Source organism: Drosophila virilis, chromosome 6 (assembly GCF_030788295.1).
Source record: "Drosophila virilis strain 15010-1051.87 chromosome 6, Dvir_AGI_RSII-ME, whole genome shotgun sequence".
Classification (NCBI taxonomy): domain Eukaryota; kingdom Metazoa; phylum Arthropoda; class Insecta; order Diptera; family Drosophilidae; genus Drosophila; species Drosophila virilis.
In genome coordinates, this window is record NC_091548.1 from 630425 (window position 1) to 650639 (window position 20215).

Sequence of the window (20215 nt, forward strand, 5' to 3'; positions counted from 1 at the left end):
GGCTATAAACATCTATTTTTGTATTGGTATCTACTAAAGGAAATTTAATGTAACTCAACGCAGGATTTAGGGTATTGCCTATTGTCGGGCATTACCTTTTGTAATACGAATGTTTGATTATTTGCGCTTGATGACTATTTTGATGGTTCTGTGCAAGACGATATCAACTATCAACAAGTTCCCACAGAAATATTGTATCAAACTTTTATCCGAAGAATATTGAGGAAACCCAGATACACCTCGCGTTAGCAGAACCGAGCTAGCAATTCCATTCAACTTTGCCATCGTGTCATCTATACCAAGAATTCAGTTTCTATGATAATAAGCTGCTACTGTTTGACACTGTTCGCTTTAATAATGTTTTCTTTAATAACTTTGCTTCTGAACCGATCTGAACCGATACACTCCAGCAGTAGATCTTTTTGCGCTGTGGAAAATACGTATGTGCTCAAAAAGACTGAGTCGTTTAAATTGTGCCTTAAATTTGTGGGTAGTTCCAAATGAATATTTATTGGATTTATAGATATAGGGTGCAGGCGGAGCTGCTGATAGCTATAAAATATAAGTTATTTATCGTAAATACTAACTAGAAGCTATATGTTCAGTTTGGTGACTGTGACTCTTAAAACCTATGAGATTAACTCAAAAAACAGGATTTATATATCGATTATCGATATAGTGAAAACGGGGCAAAAACAAACTCGTAATGCGCGGACCTATATTCAATTCAATTTCAAGTATTTTGCTCACAAGGTTCTGCGATCGACGCGTTGATGCTGGTGCTGCATGGGTCGGAGATGCTCCACTCTACCGGCTACGTAGATTTGCACACAATTATTATACCCTTTTTACCAATTTCAATAAATTGGGTGTGTACGTAAAAGGAAGATAAATCGTCATAGTATGAAAAACCTCCCCTAATAGCCTATCGAAAAAAACTTAAAAGTAATTACCATTTCGTTGCACTAAATTTAGGGCGCTACACGTCTATTTGATAGTACGAGGTATATTTTCAACCCTTGACATTTTATTCGGTTAGTACGTGCTGATAAAGCGATCCGCCCTAAAAAACAGCTCTCCCTTGGCTTCCACGCATTTTCTTACGCCTGTAATTATCGAGAGTGGCGCTGAAAAGTGTTATTTAATAAATGTTAACAATTTCGACAAGCCTCAAATTAAATTCACAAGTAGATTTCTGTCGTCCATACATTTACACTAAGTGTATGAATTGTCGTCCATTTAGCACACAGAATATATTTTTTTTTCAACAGCCGGAAAAGTAAAAAAATTATTATCGATAAGGATAAGCCACTAAAAATAAAGTGACCCTTAACCTTCTTTTATGCATGCACAAAACACGAAAGCAACAAGAATACAGTGTATTGTATTTTATTGAACCTGTCAGATTATACTTATTAAGAAAATTGATTTGCTTTCTCCCCAGCCCCGTCTCACGCATTTATGTTTGGATTCATGTGTAAGTTACGAGAGCGTTTCTTAATGCTCTTACAGCGAAAAGTCTTCCTCTTTTTACCTACGTAAACACCGAAAATCTGTGTGGATTTGATAAAGGATGTATAGGAATCAAATTGGTGAGTGAAAAATGTTTGGATTAATTTAATGTAAAATGAAATTGTACATTATTACGATCTGGTAAAGTTGTACTCCGTGAACTTTTTTTAAATTTATTTATATTTAAATTATTCGATTTTCAAGAGTCATAAAATGTTGAATAAAGATTCTTCGGTCAACACAATTGAGCATTTTCTTACATCATAAATATTATATATATATATATATATATATATATATATATATATATATATATATATATATATATATATATATATATATATATATATATATATATATATATATTATATATAAATATATATATATTATACAAACGCTATTCGCGATTTTTTCATACTTGCGGGTGGAATTTCTCGAAACCCTAATTTAACGTGCACCTTCATCAGATAAGGTAACTACAGTGAGAGCTTCCTAGCTCTTACGTTTTGAGCTGTACGTTGATCACCAATCAGTCAGTCAGTCAGGACAAACAATTTTAAATATAGAGATATATAATAATCATTATGTTCTCGAAAATTTAGTTCTAGTATGCAGTACTTTGAAAGCCCTAAACCCATTGAAAATGGGTAAAAAGGGTGTTATCGTCTTGTGCAAATGTATGTAATAGGCAGAACGAAGCATCTCCGGCCTCATAAAGTATATACATAAGTATATTGTGCTGATCAGTATCAATTGCCGAGTCTATCTAGCCATATACGTCAGCCTATCCGTCTGTCACGTCGATCTCAGAATAAGAGCAAGAGACTCGATTTTGAACGTAGGTGTATCCTGGCCACAATAGGTTCACAAAATATGTATTTAAAGATAACTTACCATAGTTACCGGCAGTCCACCGGGCGCACCATTAGCATATGAGTACGGTGACACGAGATATCCCATATTGAATGTTGGTGTATGTGGCTCGAGTTTATCTAAAATAAGATAAGATGAAGTGATTAAATAATTGTACGACTAATAATAGCGTCAGAGATGCCGTTAAAACCAAGACTCGAATTAGATATAAATAGATTTCAAAAAATGTGATATTAAATCGATAAAAATGTATTGTCTTCCTTACATAAGTAATATTTTGATATGCATGTCCAAAAATTAAACAACTTTTAAATGTGTCCCAAGTTAAGCCTCAAAAAGTTAAATATATACATGATTTTGGGAAGACGGGAAAACGGGGCTTCAAAATAGTGAAATATTCCTATCTGTGCAACCAAACTTGATATATTTATCTTGCAATATTAATCGATAACGACTACTTATCGATATTTCAAAATAGAGAAAGCTGTCAAAAATTATTAACTAAGTCTGCATATGAAAATTAATATTTAAATAAAAAGGTCTTCGCGGATTTTCGTCATAAGACTTTATTTTGGTTATTTATAAAACACTAGGCTGATACGCCGTAGTGAGTGAGATAATTTAAGCGCGAAGTCCCTGGGCCGATGTGCCTCAGTGAAAGCCGCATTAAAAACTAATTTCTTAATACACAGAATATTTCAGTTAAACTAAGCCAAAACTCGCATCACGCCACAATGTCATGGTCGGCAAGCCGACTCAGCAAAATCTTAGGCAAAAACGGTAACTCTTGCAGCAAAACAAAAGTGTCCGGTTACCGCCGCTGACCATTGCAGCTATAGCGCGCTGATACAAAGTATGCAGTGTCGCAATTGCGAGGGCTGTTCCTTAACTTATGAAGCACGCGATAGCGAGGGTTGATTATAAACTTATGAAATATCCTATATTAAGTGTTATGTGTTAACTACTCCCCCTTCAAGTATAAGGCCGTCCTCGGCCGACCCAATCCCGGCGACGACTTCTCGTAACTGCTTCGCAGACTTCTTTGCGTCGATGATCCGCCAAAGAGTGAGGCCAATGCAAATTAAAGCACAGCATATGGCTCCAATGATGAATGCCACACGATAAGCTTGATCAGTTCCGGCGTCTTTCTTGAATTGCTGTATCACCTCCAAATTAAGTTCACTCAAACGATGAAGGTAAGGGAGGCTGACGACATCTTGGCAGGCAGTGATGTTCAGCGAGGGAGAATTGGCAATACCCGGGACTCTATTGCGTACGTTGTTGTGATTGTAAAACAGAGTCCCGTTAATTGCGACTCGGTCTCCGAATGTGATGAGATGCGTGCCTTGTACCTAGATCTCAGTGCCGTTCTCCACCTGAATCCTTGCGGACCCGTCGTTAATGGTGATGATTCCGTCATCTACATGGGTGATTATTTCCAGGTTGCTCGGCTGGATCTCGCAGTGTGCCGTGCCACCTGCATGGAGCTCTTTGGCACATGAATTCTCTAATGCCAGACGACAAAATGTGGCTCCAGGTGAAGCGATGCAACTCTGCAGTATGTGGGTTTCCCCATCGCATTCGGCTATGACGTTGTCAAACAATCGCAATATGAAGTTCTTAGGTTGTCCTTGTGGACCACCCTCCCTCTAATGAGGAACTCGGTCCCCAGGTCTGCTTCCACGACCTTCAAAAGATGGGTCGAATTTCTCCTCAGCTATGATTTTTATGATTTATTTTAGTCACTACACTAGCCACGTTTGCGGGTCCAACGCCGAAGTCACGCACTTGTTATTCGTAGTCGCTCCCTTCGCCGCAGTCTCCGCTGCCCGAAAAGCTCCAGCGGCTTCGGTGTAAAAATATATGTAAATCACACTGCGCTTGAGCGCACCTTTGTAAATCACGACATTATGATCGCTAATTCACTGTAACTGCAGCTTATTGCTTCTTGTTGTAGTGTTCACTGCGCAACTACATTGGTTAACTCACTGTCACTATTATTATTTTTAGTGATTAGCTTATTATTATTATTATTTTATTTTTGTTAACAGAAAAACCGGGATTAAATAATTTGGACAAACCCTTGCTTAAACTTCGAATGTCTCTGAGATTGTTCTGATCACACAGATTCTTTACAAGTCCAATATGAACTTTAGAACTTATTTTTGTTAATAAATACAAAGTATGAAAAAGTTAAAAATTAAGGAAGCATTTCAGACCCCACAAAATATATGTTTTATTTGGAATAAGACGGTGATATAGTCGTCTCCGTCCATTTGTCTGCTTCTTATCGATGCTGGGAACTATTCAAAATTTTTTATTATACCCTGAACCCATTAAAAATGCGTGTAAGGGTATGTTGTATTTGTGCAAAATCCAAATGTATGTAACAGGCAGAAAGAAGCATCTCCGACCCCATAAAGTATATATATTCTTGATCAGCATCTTTGATGTAGGTGCTCCTAGTGCCTGCGCAGATCGAGTTTGTTTCCTATCATCGATAACTTACTCCGTTTCCAAGCAATCGATAAATCGATATCGATATCATGTTTTTTGGGCAATTTTGGTAAATAATAAGAGCTAGAGTCACCAAACTTGACATATGTTGTACAGTAATCACCAAAATAAAACAAGTAAGAGGTTCTAGTCGTGAGCTCCCGACTAGGGGATACCGTGAATCCTCTTCTTCCAACATCAAATGCATATATAAATTCTAATTTAAAAGCTATATGTCAACTTTGGTGACTCTAGCTCTTATTATTTACCAAAATTGCCCAAAAAACAGGAGTAAGTTATCGATTATCGGAAACAAACTCGATCTGCGCGGGCCCTAGGAGCACCTACATCTAAAATTTCAAGTCTCTAGCTCTTATAGGTTCTGAGATCCTTGCGTTCATACATACGGACGGACGGACAGACAGACGGACATGGCTAGATCGACTCGTCTATTGGTGCTGATCAAGAATATATACACTTTATGGGGTCGGAGATGCTTCCTTCTGACTGTTACATACATTTGGGTTTTGCACAAATACAACATACCCTTATACCCATTTTAAATGGGTTCAGGGTATAATATATATGTATTTAGAAATATTAACTTTTGCTGAGAAAGTCAAAAAATCATTTTTTTTTTCTAACGTGAAAACAATTTCTTGACTTACTGTATATTTGATACGATCTTTGAGATTTTGATCATTGCATTACTCATAGTCGGAAGTTAATAATTTTGCGAATTTTGCGATTATGTATACTTTATAGTAGGTACACATGTATATGTGCAAATATCTTTTAGAGGGCATCAATTAACCTATTATATTTCCATGTATGTATATGTATATTTATAAATGTACTTATGTAGCTGCTATTTTGTGAGTGGATACGTGAATGGATATGTATGTATGTGTGCGGTGCACAGAGCCAAGCGAATAGAAGTGTATGTATAAAGATACGAGATGATGTTAACATCGAAGAAGAATACCCGAGTCGTATCATTAAATATTTCACAGCTTGTTAGAAAATCAAGCACAAGAAAGACTCGCTGAAATACCCTAAAATGGTGATAAAAACGAGAAGTACACAACAACAAAACAAAAAAAATACATCTTAAATCAAAATGTGGAGGAGAAGGAAGCCACAAGCACGGAATGAGAATTAGGTAAGCCAACCCGCAGTCCATCAGACCGGCAGCAGCGGCAGTCGCAGAGCACAAGCAGCAAAGAAGGTACGAAAAGTAATGGGTAACAAAATAATCCACGCGTTCTCGAGACAACAAGCGTCTGCCAACTAGCGAGAACTCCAAAACATATCAACAGCACACTAACAATTTCAACACGGGCAGCGCCGTCAGCATCGGCTTCGGCAGCACGAACGGAACGAGACCGTCGATTCTACGAAAACTCATTAATTTCCAAGGATACACAATACTACCACAGACGTATTTGGGTATATGTATGTATGTTTGTTTGTTTGTATGTATGTATGTATGTATGTATGTATACGCACACACGAACAAAAACATTATTGCTTGTATGCATGCAAGCAGAAGAAGGGATATGTATACTTTTTTACAAACGCACATATGCCTACATACATATGTTTCTGTACGTTTGTTGCATGTATGCATACATGCTTACACACATTTATATTTTTTATACTTAAGAAATCAAACTGATCGCCGCACAGTGGGAAATCTACCTTAATATTGTTTCAATTTACAACTATTGACTTATTGTTTTTCACCTCAAAGTTATGAACATTCCGGTAAATTGTTTTATATTGGGGTTATGCATTAAAGGCCATTTTTTAAATTAAATCTTTGTTTTAAATGCACTCGGTACTGAGATACAGGCCAAAAATCTTACACTGCTATCGCATATATTAAGGATACGGGTTAAGATTTTTTATGTACATATACATATTTGTACATGGATATATGAATGTTCGTAGAACATACGTATGTACATGTATTTATAGAACACCAACGTTTTATTAGAGCGCCCGCAGGGGAGACGCCCTTTAAGATACCCCTTTAAATCTGGGATCGCCTAAGCCCATGGCTGATTATGCCTCGTAGTCTTTTTTAAAGCTTGAAATGAACATTGTTCCGCAGAATCTCCTTCAATGGTCAAAGATGTAAAGGTAAAAAGCTCGTTAACTGTTTTGTTATGGGCTTTAAAGCGGAGACAGAGACGACAACGCGTTGTTAACAAGTTATGTTTAGCACAACGCAGGCACGTCGTATTCGAAGACTACTAAAAATACATATGTATATACATACGTGTATATGTAAGTATGTATGTGCATATGAATTTACATATTTACTTTTTATCGCCATTTACTACCTAAACATAAGTATGTCGAATGCACATACATATATATATATCCATACATATACACAGGATCATTATAAAAAATTTGTTAGTTAGGTAAAGGCACGGATATAAGCCGGTTCGGAACGGAAATCCTAATATTTTTCCCATTACATCCTTAAAGCTAACCCAACCGGACGCATTTATTTCCAGCTAATCCGAACGCTAACTTTCAAGGGCATACATATGCATATACACATATAATTACAAATATTTTAAATATTATGGGAATGTATTGCTCCAGGCGATATTTTTAGCGTTAAGAAATAATTGTAATCATAAAATCGTCTATCAGACTTGCTATACTCTTTCAAGTTAACCTTAGTAAGATTTATAATGTTACTGCTTCAGCTGTGAGGTCAGCCTCAAGTTCAAATAAGATCGGACCCTATAAATTATAAATTCTAAAGATTATTCTACATCAGATCGATGAGCTACGTTCTGTTGGATCCGTCGATATACAAACCTTAAAAGCTAGAGCCGCGTGCTTGAGTCGCAAATCAATTACATTATTTTGATCAATATATTCTACCATTTCCATATTATCAATAAATATCGCAAGGAGACTTGATTTTCGAAGCATAAATCACAGATTAAGAGTATTTAACTTTTTGAAAGTGTTCCCGCTACCCGCTTTCCCAAAAGGAACGGTGTGTTTTTCCGTGGGTCTTTTTGTGACGTGTGAATTGGAATCTCGGTGCTTGGTTCACGGTATTTGCTGGCCAAACACTGCCTTGGTGCAGGTTCATACAAAAAGCTAAAAAACGGCATTTAAACTTAAAAAATCTTTAAAAACATGCAACAATATACAAAATTATGAGCGTACGCCTAAAAATGTAATTCTCGGGAAAAACAAAATATGCGATATATTTGACTTTTAAGAACGAAGATATTCTTCATGGCTTAAAAACAGGATATCGATTCTTATCGATTGCTTGGAAACGGAGTATGTTATCGATTAACTGAAACAAACTCGATCTGCGCGGGCACTAGGAGCACCTACATCATTTCAAGTCTCTAGCTCGGAGTTGCTTCTTTCAGCCTGTTACATACATTTGGATTTTGCACAAATACAATTTACCCTTATACCCATTTTTAATGGGTTCAGGGTATAAAAAGACAGAGAGAGTATAGTAAACGCGTGACTGGTACGCTATGCCCTACTCATACCTGGGCATGATCAGTGAAGTCCCAAAGGGTACATATACTGCAAGTATAGATTTGATAGCGGGAAGAGAGTTGAGTAGAGAACACTTGGTACAGGCTGTTCTATTGCAAAAAGTGAGATGTGGACGTAGTAGGAAGGACGGGGCGATAGTTTGTGGTAGGTCTAGAAGGCTTGAACACGAATTATAATTAGTATATGATTTTGAAAAGATGATCAACTGCAAACAAATTGAATTCCGATCGTTTGTATGAAGATATGCGTATATGTATGTAACAGTGTGTGTGTTTATGTGTGCCTGCCCACACACAAATAAACTTTCAGAAATACAGAAACATACACTCAAGCAAGTACATACATAAAATCATATACCCGAAACACACTCGCTTTATTTGTTTACTCGATCGTTTTAAGAGAACTTCCACACAGTTACGCACGCTTACACACATGTGAACATACATATATACACGTACATATGTGCATGTACTCACACAGTCAGGGTACATAAACCGCTGACGGCCGAAAGAAAGCAAAATATAGCCAACAGAAAACTGAAAACAAAAAACAAGAAATGAAGTAGCGACGAGCCGATCTGCATCACCTTGTTAGCACTATGGAACGGATGCTAAAGTTACAGTCGGCGGCAACGGCGACGGCGGCTGCAGCAGCCGGTTATTTACATATCTGCCCCACGCCAACTACGGCTTTGCCTTCAAATGTGAGCACATGTTTTTTGCCGTCTTTTTTAGTTTGTTTATAAAAAACAGCACGCAACGCATACGCATACATGCATACTTACGTACACAAGCGCAGAGGCATATGTATGTATGCACTGCCGTGCATATACATATGTACATTCATATATACATGCATGCACGAGAATTTTGAATCGAGTGTCCGTCCAACGAGGATATGCCCTGCACTTGGCTGCGAGTTTACATAGTTGGTTACATACACTACACGCATCTACTTTATTATTATTATTATTTTCTATAACTGGCCAACATGATGTAACTTGTAAGGTAATAAGTAGTTAAAATTTCTTTTTTTATTAATTAAAGAATTTTTATCTTTTAAGGTTATATACGTAAAATTTCAGTTGAAGATAAAAGTTTTACTTACTAAATACTGGACTGTGATCCGGCCTCGTCACTGTCTTGCTGCCCTTTTCCTAGGTGAAGAAAAGATTGTTATATATTGATTATATTAATAGTTATGGACAATGGTTTCTTTCGTGACACGAGCACGCAAGACTTATTTACAATATATTGTGTGATCAAATAAATGTGTAAATTCGTGTTGAAGGAGATATCTTCGACCCCATAGAATAAATACAAACATTATTGATCAGTATCAAGATATATCCAGGCAGTACATATGTTCACTATTCTCCACATATCTAATCCGCATGCAAAATGTCCGTAAGGGTATTTAATCTTCGGCGTGCCAATTCTAAACTTTTGCATTGTTATAATGGACTTTACAGTAGTCGCTGCCCCAAAAAACAGTTTAAGGAATCAAGAGTACCCGAATAGAGAACACCCTGCACCATTACCAGATGCACTTTTTTTAACCCATTCAATTGGCAATGCGAGCAACTTTCTAAAAAAATAAGTTTTCCTCACTTGTTTTCGCCTCTAGCTTAGGGCCGTACACACACCCACACATACGCACACACACACACACACACACACACACTAATACGACACGCATATGAATGAATGAATGAATGTGTGCGTGTGTAAACAGAAGTTCTTGAGCTATGCGCCGGCTACCACGTGCCTTGGCCACGTTGTCTCTAATCTTGCAAGTTACCGATCCTGATAGGATTTTCAGCGGTGCATTAAGATCTGCCGAAAAATATATACATATATTCATCACATTCATCAGCCTTTAATTTGTAACATAAAATGTATGTTGTTCTAATTGGAATTTTTTTTTATTATTGCATATTACGTAGAGAGGGAGCAGCATTTAAAAAATGAAATTGGCGACTTTAGCGCCGGAAACTTAAGAGTTATGCTCCGACTAGGAATATATGAACTTAATGGTGTTGAAGATACATACTTCCTTCTGGTTTTAACTTACATTTCTACATAACCATTAACTTTAAATTTTATAAAAGATATTAAGGCGTCGACAAAGTATTTTTTGATCGATCATTAGAAGAGCTCATTAGTAGTCTTTATTTTTGATATTGGTCACTACACCGTTATGTTTAAAAAACGAAAAAGAAGGGCTATCTTCGGCACGCCAAAGATCTAATACCCTTGCAGACCCAACCTTTTCATAATGCTCATAGTGCTTTGCCCCTATCTAAGAAGTACCGGGAAAATAGTATATACCGAGTTTGGTCAAGATATCTTGATAATCAAAGTGTTTTTTCATACGACTTAATTTTCGACCGATCGTTCCTATGGCAGCTATATGATAGAGTGGTCCGATCCTAATAAGATTTTGCATATATATGACGAGCATAGTAAAACTAATAAATGCCGAGTTTGGTCAAGATATCTTGAAAAACAAAATGTTTTTTCATCCAAAAACTTAATTTTCGACCGATCATTCCTATGGCATCTATATGATATAGTGGTCCGATCTTAATAGGATTTTGCATATATGAGGAGTAAAGTAAAACTAATAAATGCCGAGTTTGGTCAAGATATCTTGAAAAACAAAATCTTTTTTCATCCAAAAACTTAATTTTCGACTGATCATTCCTATGGCAGCTATATGATAAAGTGGTTCGATCTTAATAGGATTTTGCATATATATGAGGAGTAAAGTAAACCAAAAAGTGCCGAGTTTGGTCAAGAAATCTTGAAAAACAAAATGTTTTTCAAACAAAAACTTCATTTTCGACCGATCGTTCCTATGGCAGATATATGATATAGTGGTCCGATCTTAATAGGATTTTGCATATATATGAGGAGTAAAGTAAAACTAATAAATGCCGAGTTTGGTCAAGATATCTTGAAAAACAAAATGTTTTTTCATACAGAAACTTATTTTTCGACCGATCGTTCCTATGGCAGCTATATGATATAGTGGGCCGATCCAGCTGCGTGCAACAGAAAGAGGGAGTTCTGTAAAGTTTCATTAAGATAGCTTTAAAACTGAGGGATTAGTTCGCATAGAAACAGACAGACGGATTTGGCTATATCGACTCGGCTGTTGATGCTGATTAAGAATATATATACTTTCTGGGGTCGGAGATGTCTCCTTCTATGCGTTACACATTTCACAACAAAATTATAATACCCTCGGCAAGGGTATAAATATAGGATCGACCGACAACTAGTCTGTGGGTAATCTTAATTATCTTAATTAACCTTTTCATAATGCTTATAGTGCTTTGCCCGTATCTAAGAAGCACAGAGCAAATAGTTAATGACGAGTTTGGGAAAGATTTCATGATAAACAAAACAGGTTTTTCATAAAAAACGTAGTTTTCGACCCATCGTTCCTATGGCAGATATATGATATAGTAGTCCGATGTAAATAAGGTTTTGCAAAAATGAAGGGAGCATAGTGAAATCTTTAAATTCCGTGTTTAATCAAAATATCTTGAATGACAAAAAAGTTTTCCATACAACTTAATTTTCGACCGATAGTTCCTATGGCAGCTATATGATATAGTGGTCTGATCTTAATAGGATTTTGCATATGTATAAGGAGCAGAGTAAAACTAATAAATTCTAATTTGGTAAAATGTTTTTTCATACAAAAACTGAATTTTCGACCGATCGTTCCTATGGCAACTATATGATATAGTGGTCGGTCCCAGCTGGTATTGACATATGTGCTGCGTGCAATAAAAATAGTAACTTCTGCAAAGTTTCAGTAGGATAGCTTTAAAACTAAGAGACTAGTTCGCATAGAAACAGACAGACGGACATGGCTATATCGACTCGGCTATTGATGCTGATCAAGAATATATATACTATGGAGTCGGAGATGTCTCCTTCTTCTTACACATTTCACGACAAAATTATAATACCCTATGCAAGGGTATAAAAAAATATATAAATTCCAATCAGTCGCGATTATAGCTGTGGTAAAGATTACGGAATCCCAAATAGCAGAGTTAGTTTTAGACCGTATATATTAAAGGCACATATAGTTTGTAAATTCAGTTAAAAGAAGACAATTTCAAAGCAGTCACCTTTAATTGAGGAGATCAAAGTTTGAGTTTTATAAGGGCATTCATATCATACCTCACTCTCTGTTAAATCAATGAGGCTTGATTTTTCTTCGACTAAAAGGTTCTCGGATGATATTTTCTCATCCTCACGATCGCCTTCATCCTTAAATATTTTTACTTCGTCCGTGCTGCCTAAATCATCACCGGATGATCCATGACGCGTATGTGTATGCGGCATGGTTTAACTCTTCAGGATGTTGGCACTACTTGGGTGTTACCAAAATTATTTAAATATCGCCTCGCGTGTTCTTAACTCCACTCCATTTAACCTTATGTGGGTATCCTGTTCGAAAGATTTGCCGTCCATGTCGCTCCAAGCGAATCAACCAGATTAGAATAGCTCCTTTATACGCTAATGCCGAAACGCAAACATCAAGGTCCTTTTTACAATATTAAATCTGTAAGTTAAGCGTAAAACATGAATTTACTTTATGTTCATATAAGGTAAAAAATAAGATATTTTAGTCTTTGATAAACTTTATGATGGTTTTGACCAATTTTAAAAATGATATAGACAGAAATATTGAAAAAATCTTAGATGATAGAGTATTCCATAATAAAGCTTTATTTTTGGAAGAGGTTTATCTTACTCATAAAAGTTTTTAATTTGTTATCTATAAGTGAAATTATGCGATATATTATTTTATTATTGTTTATATATTATTATTCATATATTTGGCAGGCCGAAGATTTAAGCACATATCTGCAAGCCGTCTACAAGGGCATTAACTTTTCGGCTTGTCGAAAATACCTACATTCTTACGTATTATCCGAAGATAATATACGAGAAAGTTCCCATTAAATGTAAAATGTACTTAACAGCGGAGGTGGAAAGTCTACATTATATTATGTAGACATTATATTTGGAGGGAGCTATCAAAGGATAGGAATGAGACTTTTTTAATCATTTATATCCCCCATTTAAAATGTAAGTCTACCTCTACTATCTTAAACTCAGTGCCAAGAGTAATAATTTACATAAATATTTGTTAAAAAGTTCAGTCTATCGAGCGGTGAGAATCGTGAAGTCGAAAAATAAATGTTCTTTCACTGAACCTTTCTCTATTTCTCAATTTGATCGGATCGTAAGAACACTTTTCCTCCATTTCCCGATCGTGAAAAAATTTATTTGAAATTTTCGTGTTCTTAAGATTGAAGCAGAAAAATTAACATTCGTTAATTCAACTTGTCTATTGAACTTTCACAAAGATCTTTCAAAGTTCTTTTACGCTAAGCTTAATGATAATGGGACTAAACATAAACTTAAACATAAAACCCCCTAGAATATCCTTGAATCGCCTTTTTCAATATTTTTATAAGATCCTTGTATATGACCTTGAATCCGAAATGTCAACCACAAACCTTTCACTACATTTCCACCAACGGATGGATTTTGCGAAAAGTGTAATACACCTGTCAAATAATTCAAGCAAAAATATATGTAAATGGGTTTGAAGCTTATCGGTTTTCACGTTTTTCACTCAATTCTATTCAATCTTCAAACAAGAAATAACAAGAAATCTTCTATTCGACGCAGATCTAATACCCTTGTGGAAATTTGGCTTACGGGTATACTGGTATGTTGGCAAAAGAGCGAAGCTTTTACAAACTGGGTTTTGTGAAAATATCGTGTTTCTTATCTGCATAAGATGTATTTTTATGATAAGACTTTCATAGGGTCGACTTATAAACTAACAATGCACTCAAATACATTTCCAACGATCTACATAAAAAATCATTTAAGGCGTTCCACACATTTTGTGCAAAATCTAAATTCTTTCGGTGGAAAGTGCATTTTTAAGTTTTTTTTTTTTTTTTTTGGATAATTTTAAGTTTTGTCCAATTTGCATCAATTTTATTTCGAAAAATGTACATAAGTATATAATGAATACGTGTTTACCAATGTGGGACATTCCCCTCGCAATAGTGGTAAATTGGCGGAAAACATTTGTGGGAACGTTGTTTATTTACGGTCCACTCAGTTTCAAATTCATTTCAAAGCTTTTTGAGAACAAAGGTTTTATAAAATGCGTGCTTTGGGCAATGCCGGTTTGTACCCGCTAGTTATATATAAAAGACGAGTTTGGCATAATATCTAAAGTAAAAAGGCAGATTAAGATACAGAGGTCCGATCCGGAATACAGATCTATTCTTAGTTTCAAAGTAAGAAGTTCTAGTCAGGAGCTCCCGACTAGGGAATACCCTAAGCCTTCTTATTCCAACACCAAATGAATTTAAAAAAAAAAGTTCCCTTTGCAGGTGTCGACTCTACTCAACAGCTACACCAGCAAAATAAAATAAAAATACTTTCGCCGGTAGGGCTCGAACTCGCGACAGACCGCACCACTTGCTATGCCTCTTCTCAGCAGCCACACCAACAATTAAGTACTTATGATAAAAAAAGGAACTTAAATAACATTACAGAAAAAATCGCAATTACCATGCTGTTAGAATGCGAAGCAGACGCGCTTGAATGTGTGTGTGTACATGTATGCAGAAATTCTAAACGATGCTGCTCTATTCAATTGCGCAGTTGCATATAACTTTGGTTTTTTCTTAACCGTACTTTATGAAATTTTCTAAGATATAGTTTATTGTACCATATAATATTTATGTATACTGAAAAAGCCAATTGCGTTTAAATTGGTGCTTAAATTGTTTGGCAATAAAAGTTGGGCTATTAACTTGATTTATAGCTCTGGGGAAGTAGCTGGGAGGTGGCGATAGGTATAAAATGTAAGATACTTGACAAATATATAATATTCCAGAAGCAACATATCATGTTTGGTGACTTTAGCTCTTATTGTTTACCCAATTTTCTTAAAAAACAGGATGTCGATATCATTTGTTATCGATTGCTTAGAAACGAAGTAAGTTATCGACTATCGGAAACAAGCTCGATCTGCGCAGGCACTAGGAGGTCCTACAGCTAATTTCAAGTCTGTAGCTCTTTAAGGTTCTGATATCCTTGTGTTCATATGTACATACGGGCAGACGGACGGACAGACGCACAGACGACATGGCTAGATCGACTCAGCTGTTGATGCTGATCAGAAATACTCAAAAAGTCAAAAATCGTTTGGAAAAATATATTGTTTGGTTCTGACTCGGCTGATTTTAGGAGATGTTTTTGAAGTCCAGACTCGAACCGTTGGAATGCTGGTCAGGGCAATGGCCTGAGTTAAAGAATCCATATCGAAGTGCTCTGTCACTTTTATAGCGGAATAGATGGGACATACATAAATCCTGTTGGCCAAATCCCACGATATTATAACCAAATTCTTCAGACACTAAATATATCCTATAATTGCCATGGAAACTACTCTTAATGTAGAGGTGATCTTAGGCGAAAAAAGCAGCTAGGTATGTACTTTATTATGCTCACCAATTAAATTTAATGAAAACACTGTTGTTGAATTTAAGTTTGACATCTACTTATGATTCTGCATACGTCCTAGTATCACCTAATAGATTGAAAAATCTTTTAACTTGTATCTTCTAAATTATAACGCATAGAAAGAAATATCTTCGACAGCTAAAGCATATATGTTCATGATCCACATTAGCATGCAAGGTAGTCTCTCATTAATAGGGCTATGGTAATGAATCTTTTCCTAGGTGCGTCTTTCTTTTGCAGGCAGTCTATATAATCGATCGAAAATGAAAATTATCTCGAGCAAACTCGTAATTTTTTGGTTTCACTACTACACTTGAGACCAATCTTATCATAAGCTGACCACATTGATATTTCTTTCAGTTGCATGTGTATCAATTTCACCAGTCTATTCTGATCGCTACCAAGCGAAGACTGCAAAATATTGTGGCATTTCGAAAATTGGTATTTACAACATTGAAATTGTTTTCGGCTTTCTTCGACCCTTTTAGAAAGTTGGCTTTCGGCTTGCAACTTCCCAGTTGGTTAGACGCTTAAGATGTCTTGAAAAACCAAAATGCTGTTCGTACAAGAGCTATATTTAGACCGATCTTTACTTCGGCAGATTTAGCATAGCGAAGGTCGAAGATCAGATAGCTGACCCCATCAAAGAGAGAGAGAGAGAGAGAGAGAGAGAGAGAGAGAGAGAGAGAGAGAGAGAGAGAGAGAGAGAGAGAGATAGAGAGATAGAGAGAGAGAGAGAGAGAGAGAGAGAGGGAGAGGGAGAAAGAGTGAGAGAAATCAAAATCCCAGTGCCTACTAAAATGGAGTTAAATGAGAAAGAAAGGCTATCTTCGGCACTCCGAAGACTATACCCTTGCAGACCCAACCTTTTCATAATGCTTGTACTGCTTTGCCCGTATTTAAGCGGACAGAAACAGGCACTTCTGCAAGGTTTCATAAAGATACCTTTAAGACCGAGAGACTAGTTCGCATAAAAACAGACAGATGGAAATATCTATATCGACTCGGCTGTTAATACTGATGAAGAATATATATACTTGAAGGGGTCGCAAATGTCTTCTTCTATGCGTTACACATTTCACGACAAAATTATAATACCCTCTACAAGGATATACAAATAGGCATAGAAAGTTGTGTAAAAATCATCATAACAGACACGCAGATCCCAAAATATACATATGTATATTGATTAGGACGACAAGCTCAGTCGATCCCAATACATTTGTTCCGGGTTGTATAAAAACAAAGACATCAAATTTAAAATATGTTTTTATATTTTTCTCAAGGCACCTTTAATAGTTTTATAACTAACTAAAACGAGATAGAAAGGCTCTCTTCGGCCCGCCGATGATTTAATACCCTTGCAGACCCAACCTTTTTATAATGCTTATAGTACTTTGCCCATATCTTAGAAGCACAGCGAAAATAGTTAAGGCCGAGTTTGGGCAAGATATCTTGATAAGCAAAAAGGTTTTTAATCAAAAACCTAGTTTTCGACAGATGGCAGATATATGATACAGTGGTCCGATCCAGCTGATTTTGACAATTGTGCTGCGTGCAACAGAAAGAGGGACTTCTGCAAAGTTTCATTAAGATAGCTTTAAAAGAGACTAGTTCGCATAGAAAGAGACAGACGAACATGGCTAGATCGACTCGGCTATTGATGCTGATCAAGAATATATACACTTTATTGGGTCGGAGATACTTCCTTCTGCCAGTTACATACATTTGGATTTTGCACAAATACAATATTCCCTTATACCCATTTTTAATGGGTTCAGGGTATAAAAAACCGGAACAGTAATCGCACTTTTTTCACAGCTGTACATATGTATGAGTATTATGCCATTCCCGCTTTCTTAAAGGGATATGCGTGAATACAAACCAGCTTCTCAGTATATGTATTAATGGGTCACAATAAACATATCAACCTTCTAGCAGGTAGTGCGATTATCGAAAACTCGTGTATATTTATAAAGGTATGTATGTTGATAAGTCGATATGTCATATTGTTTCCTATTAATATAAAAGGTCTCAGTCACCCGACCTATCGACCAACCGACCGACCGATCGAGATCGAGAAGAGGTCTTCCTAGAACAAGAGTTTTGTTGAGTGCCCTGCCCTGCTCTACCCGACCCGCCGCCACTCTCTCTTTCGAAGAGACGAAATTCACATGCAGAAAGCAGCCAATGGAATACGAACAAACATGTGAAAGACATACATAAGCACATATTTACACACACACACACATGCATGCATACTTGAGCATTTCAAAACGTCCGAGAGTATCTCTGTGTGTTTGTGACTCTGCGTAGGGCTATGTGAAGTTCGAGCGGGCATCATAATGTACATACATACATATATACAAGATTTGTATGTACCTGGTGAGGTGCGGGCCTCGCAACAGATTGTGATTGTCAGCGTGTGTGCGTACGTGTGTGTATGTGTGTGTACTCGCAGCAGGGAATAGGGCTAACTATTAGTTCAAGGTAACAAGCGAACCAAAAACCACGACGACGACGACGTCGACGACGAAAACAATAACAGTGGCGGCATAAAACTAATGACACAACGAGTTTCTATTTAGAGACGCGATTGTAGGATATCAACAGGTAGAAAAAAACGAGCGTAACAAAACAAAAAGAAGAGAATACGAAAAATGTTTCGTATTTTCAGCAAATAAACCTTTTTATGTATATACACGCATATAAACAAACATCAATCTATATATATACATGTGTGTGTGGGTCTGTGTGTGTGTTCAAGTATTTGTTTTTGCGTGAATTCGACGAATTTACGTTATGATTTTCGTGCCGTCAACTTGAAAACCAATCTCTAAGGGTACATATGTAAATACATGAACACATACAAATGTAATACAGTTTTACTTACATTTTCTTAGGTTGTTTATGCGTACTTTTTTAAAGAACGCAAAATATTGCATTTTCACTCGGCCGACGGTAAAACAGAAAAACTGCACTTATTCCGTATTTAAGTTCTTGGAATATTTCGCTTTGTTTTCGGTTTAACGATTCGACACTGGCCCGAGAAGATTAGAATCGGCGACAATCCTCACTAAAAAATTGGCACTCATTTGACACTTTGCAAATATATACATACATGTACGTGCACTCTGATAAAGATATGTATGTATGTATTCATATACATATATATATATATATATACATTTAAAAGCACACGCATACGTTAATTGTAATATTTAAAGCAATATTGGATATACATTATTTATGCAAAACTTTATTGCATATATTATATATTATTAATTATTTTATTTTATTTGATTCATTTGCACTTATTTAATTTTTTTTATTCTTGACAACTTTTATTCGTCACACGCACTTGCCGCTACCACACACACACGCACAGAAACACACACAAATATACACAAGCGAATGCAGACGATGACGATCGCGATCGTAAAGCAACACGTTACACATACAAAGGCAGACACATATGTGAACAGATACAGATACAGTCATATGTATGCATCAGTATTTGTTGATTTACATATACTTATACATACGCCAGTGATATATGTATCTAAATTTCGTTAAGCAGCATAAATTTGACCCGACGGCGCGATCTTTTCCATGTAGAACTTTTTTTTCTTGAACATTATCAATATAATATCTATAAAGGGTTACTGCTACAACATATATTTTTTCAATTGTATTTATAATGCTGTAAATTTATAATTAAAAACGCTTGAAAATATCACACAACCGCTCTCCAAACCTCGCGCAACAAAAACTGAATAATTTACAGAGCTCCGATGCTTCCGTAACACAACTGAATACTGTTATTAACAGAAACCGCTGTAGACACATTTCAAAAGGGCACTGTTACAATAACAGCTTAACTGTTAATGAAAAACAGCTGTAGCTTTGGAGTAAAGTATCGATAAGTTAAAAATTAAAATCGATTTTTTCTCGTTATCTCTATGTATTTACCAACACGAGTACTAATATAAGTAATGGGATTCCTGAAATTATTTTTGATTTGTGAACACTGATTTGGATTAGAGTGTGCGACACACTCAATAAAATAGTTTTCTAGTTTAGTTGCAGAATTTTTTGTTATAGCGGTAATTTCACCATTTAAAACCTTGTTCTAAATCAGATTTTAACAGGTGTAAACAAACATCTCGTCTATTTTTCCGAAGAAAACAGTT

General features: G+C 36.2%; 1 protein-coding gene across 4 annotated transcripts in view; it reads right to left on the minus strand.

Annotated features, from left to right (window-relative positions):
• The window catches only part of pan (transcription factor pangolin), a 71528-nt gene extending 51711 nt beyond the window's left edge, over positions 1-19817 (minus strand). Inside the window, exons 1-5 of one of the 4 annotated variants that reach the window (XM_015168660.3) lie at positions 19568-19815; positions 18916-19098; positions 12639-13023; positions 9544-9592; positions 2407-2504 (exon numbers count right to left, since the gene is read on the minus strand). In XM_015168660.3, the coding sequence (XP_015024146.1) occupies positions 2407-2504; positions 9544-9592; positions 12639-12803 (312 nt within the window). In that variant the 5' untranslated portion in view covers positions 12804-13023; positions 18916-19098; positions 19568-19815. Of the gene's footprint in view, positions 1-2406; positions 2505-9543; positions 9593-12638; positions 13024-18915 lie in introns of all 4 variants that reach the window. The other 3 variants (XM_070210730.1, XM_070210731.1, XM_032434173.2) reach the window with 3 other exon arrangements.
• Between the last annotated feature and the right edge of the window lie 398 nt (positions 19818-20215).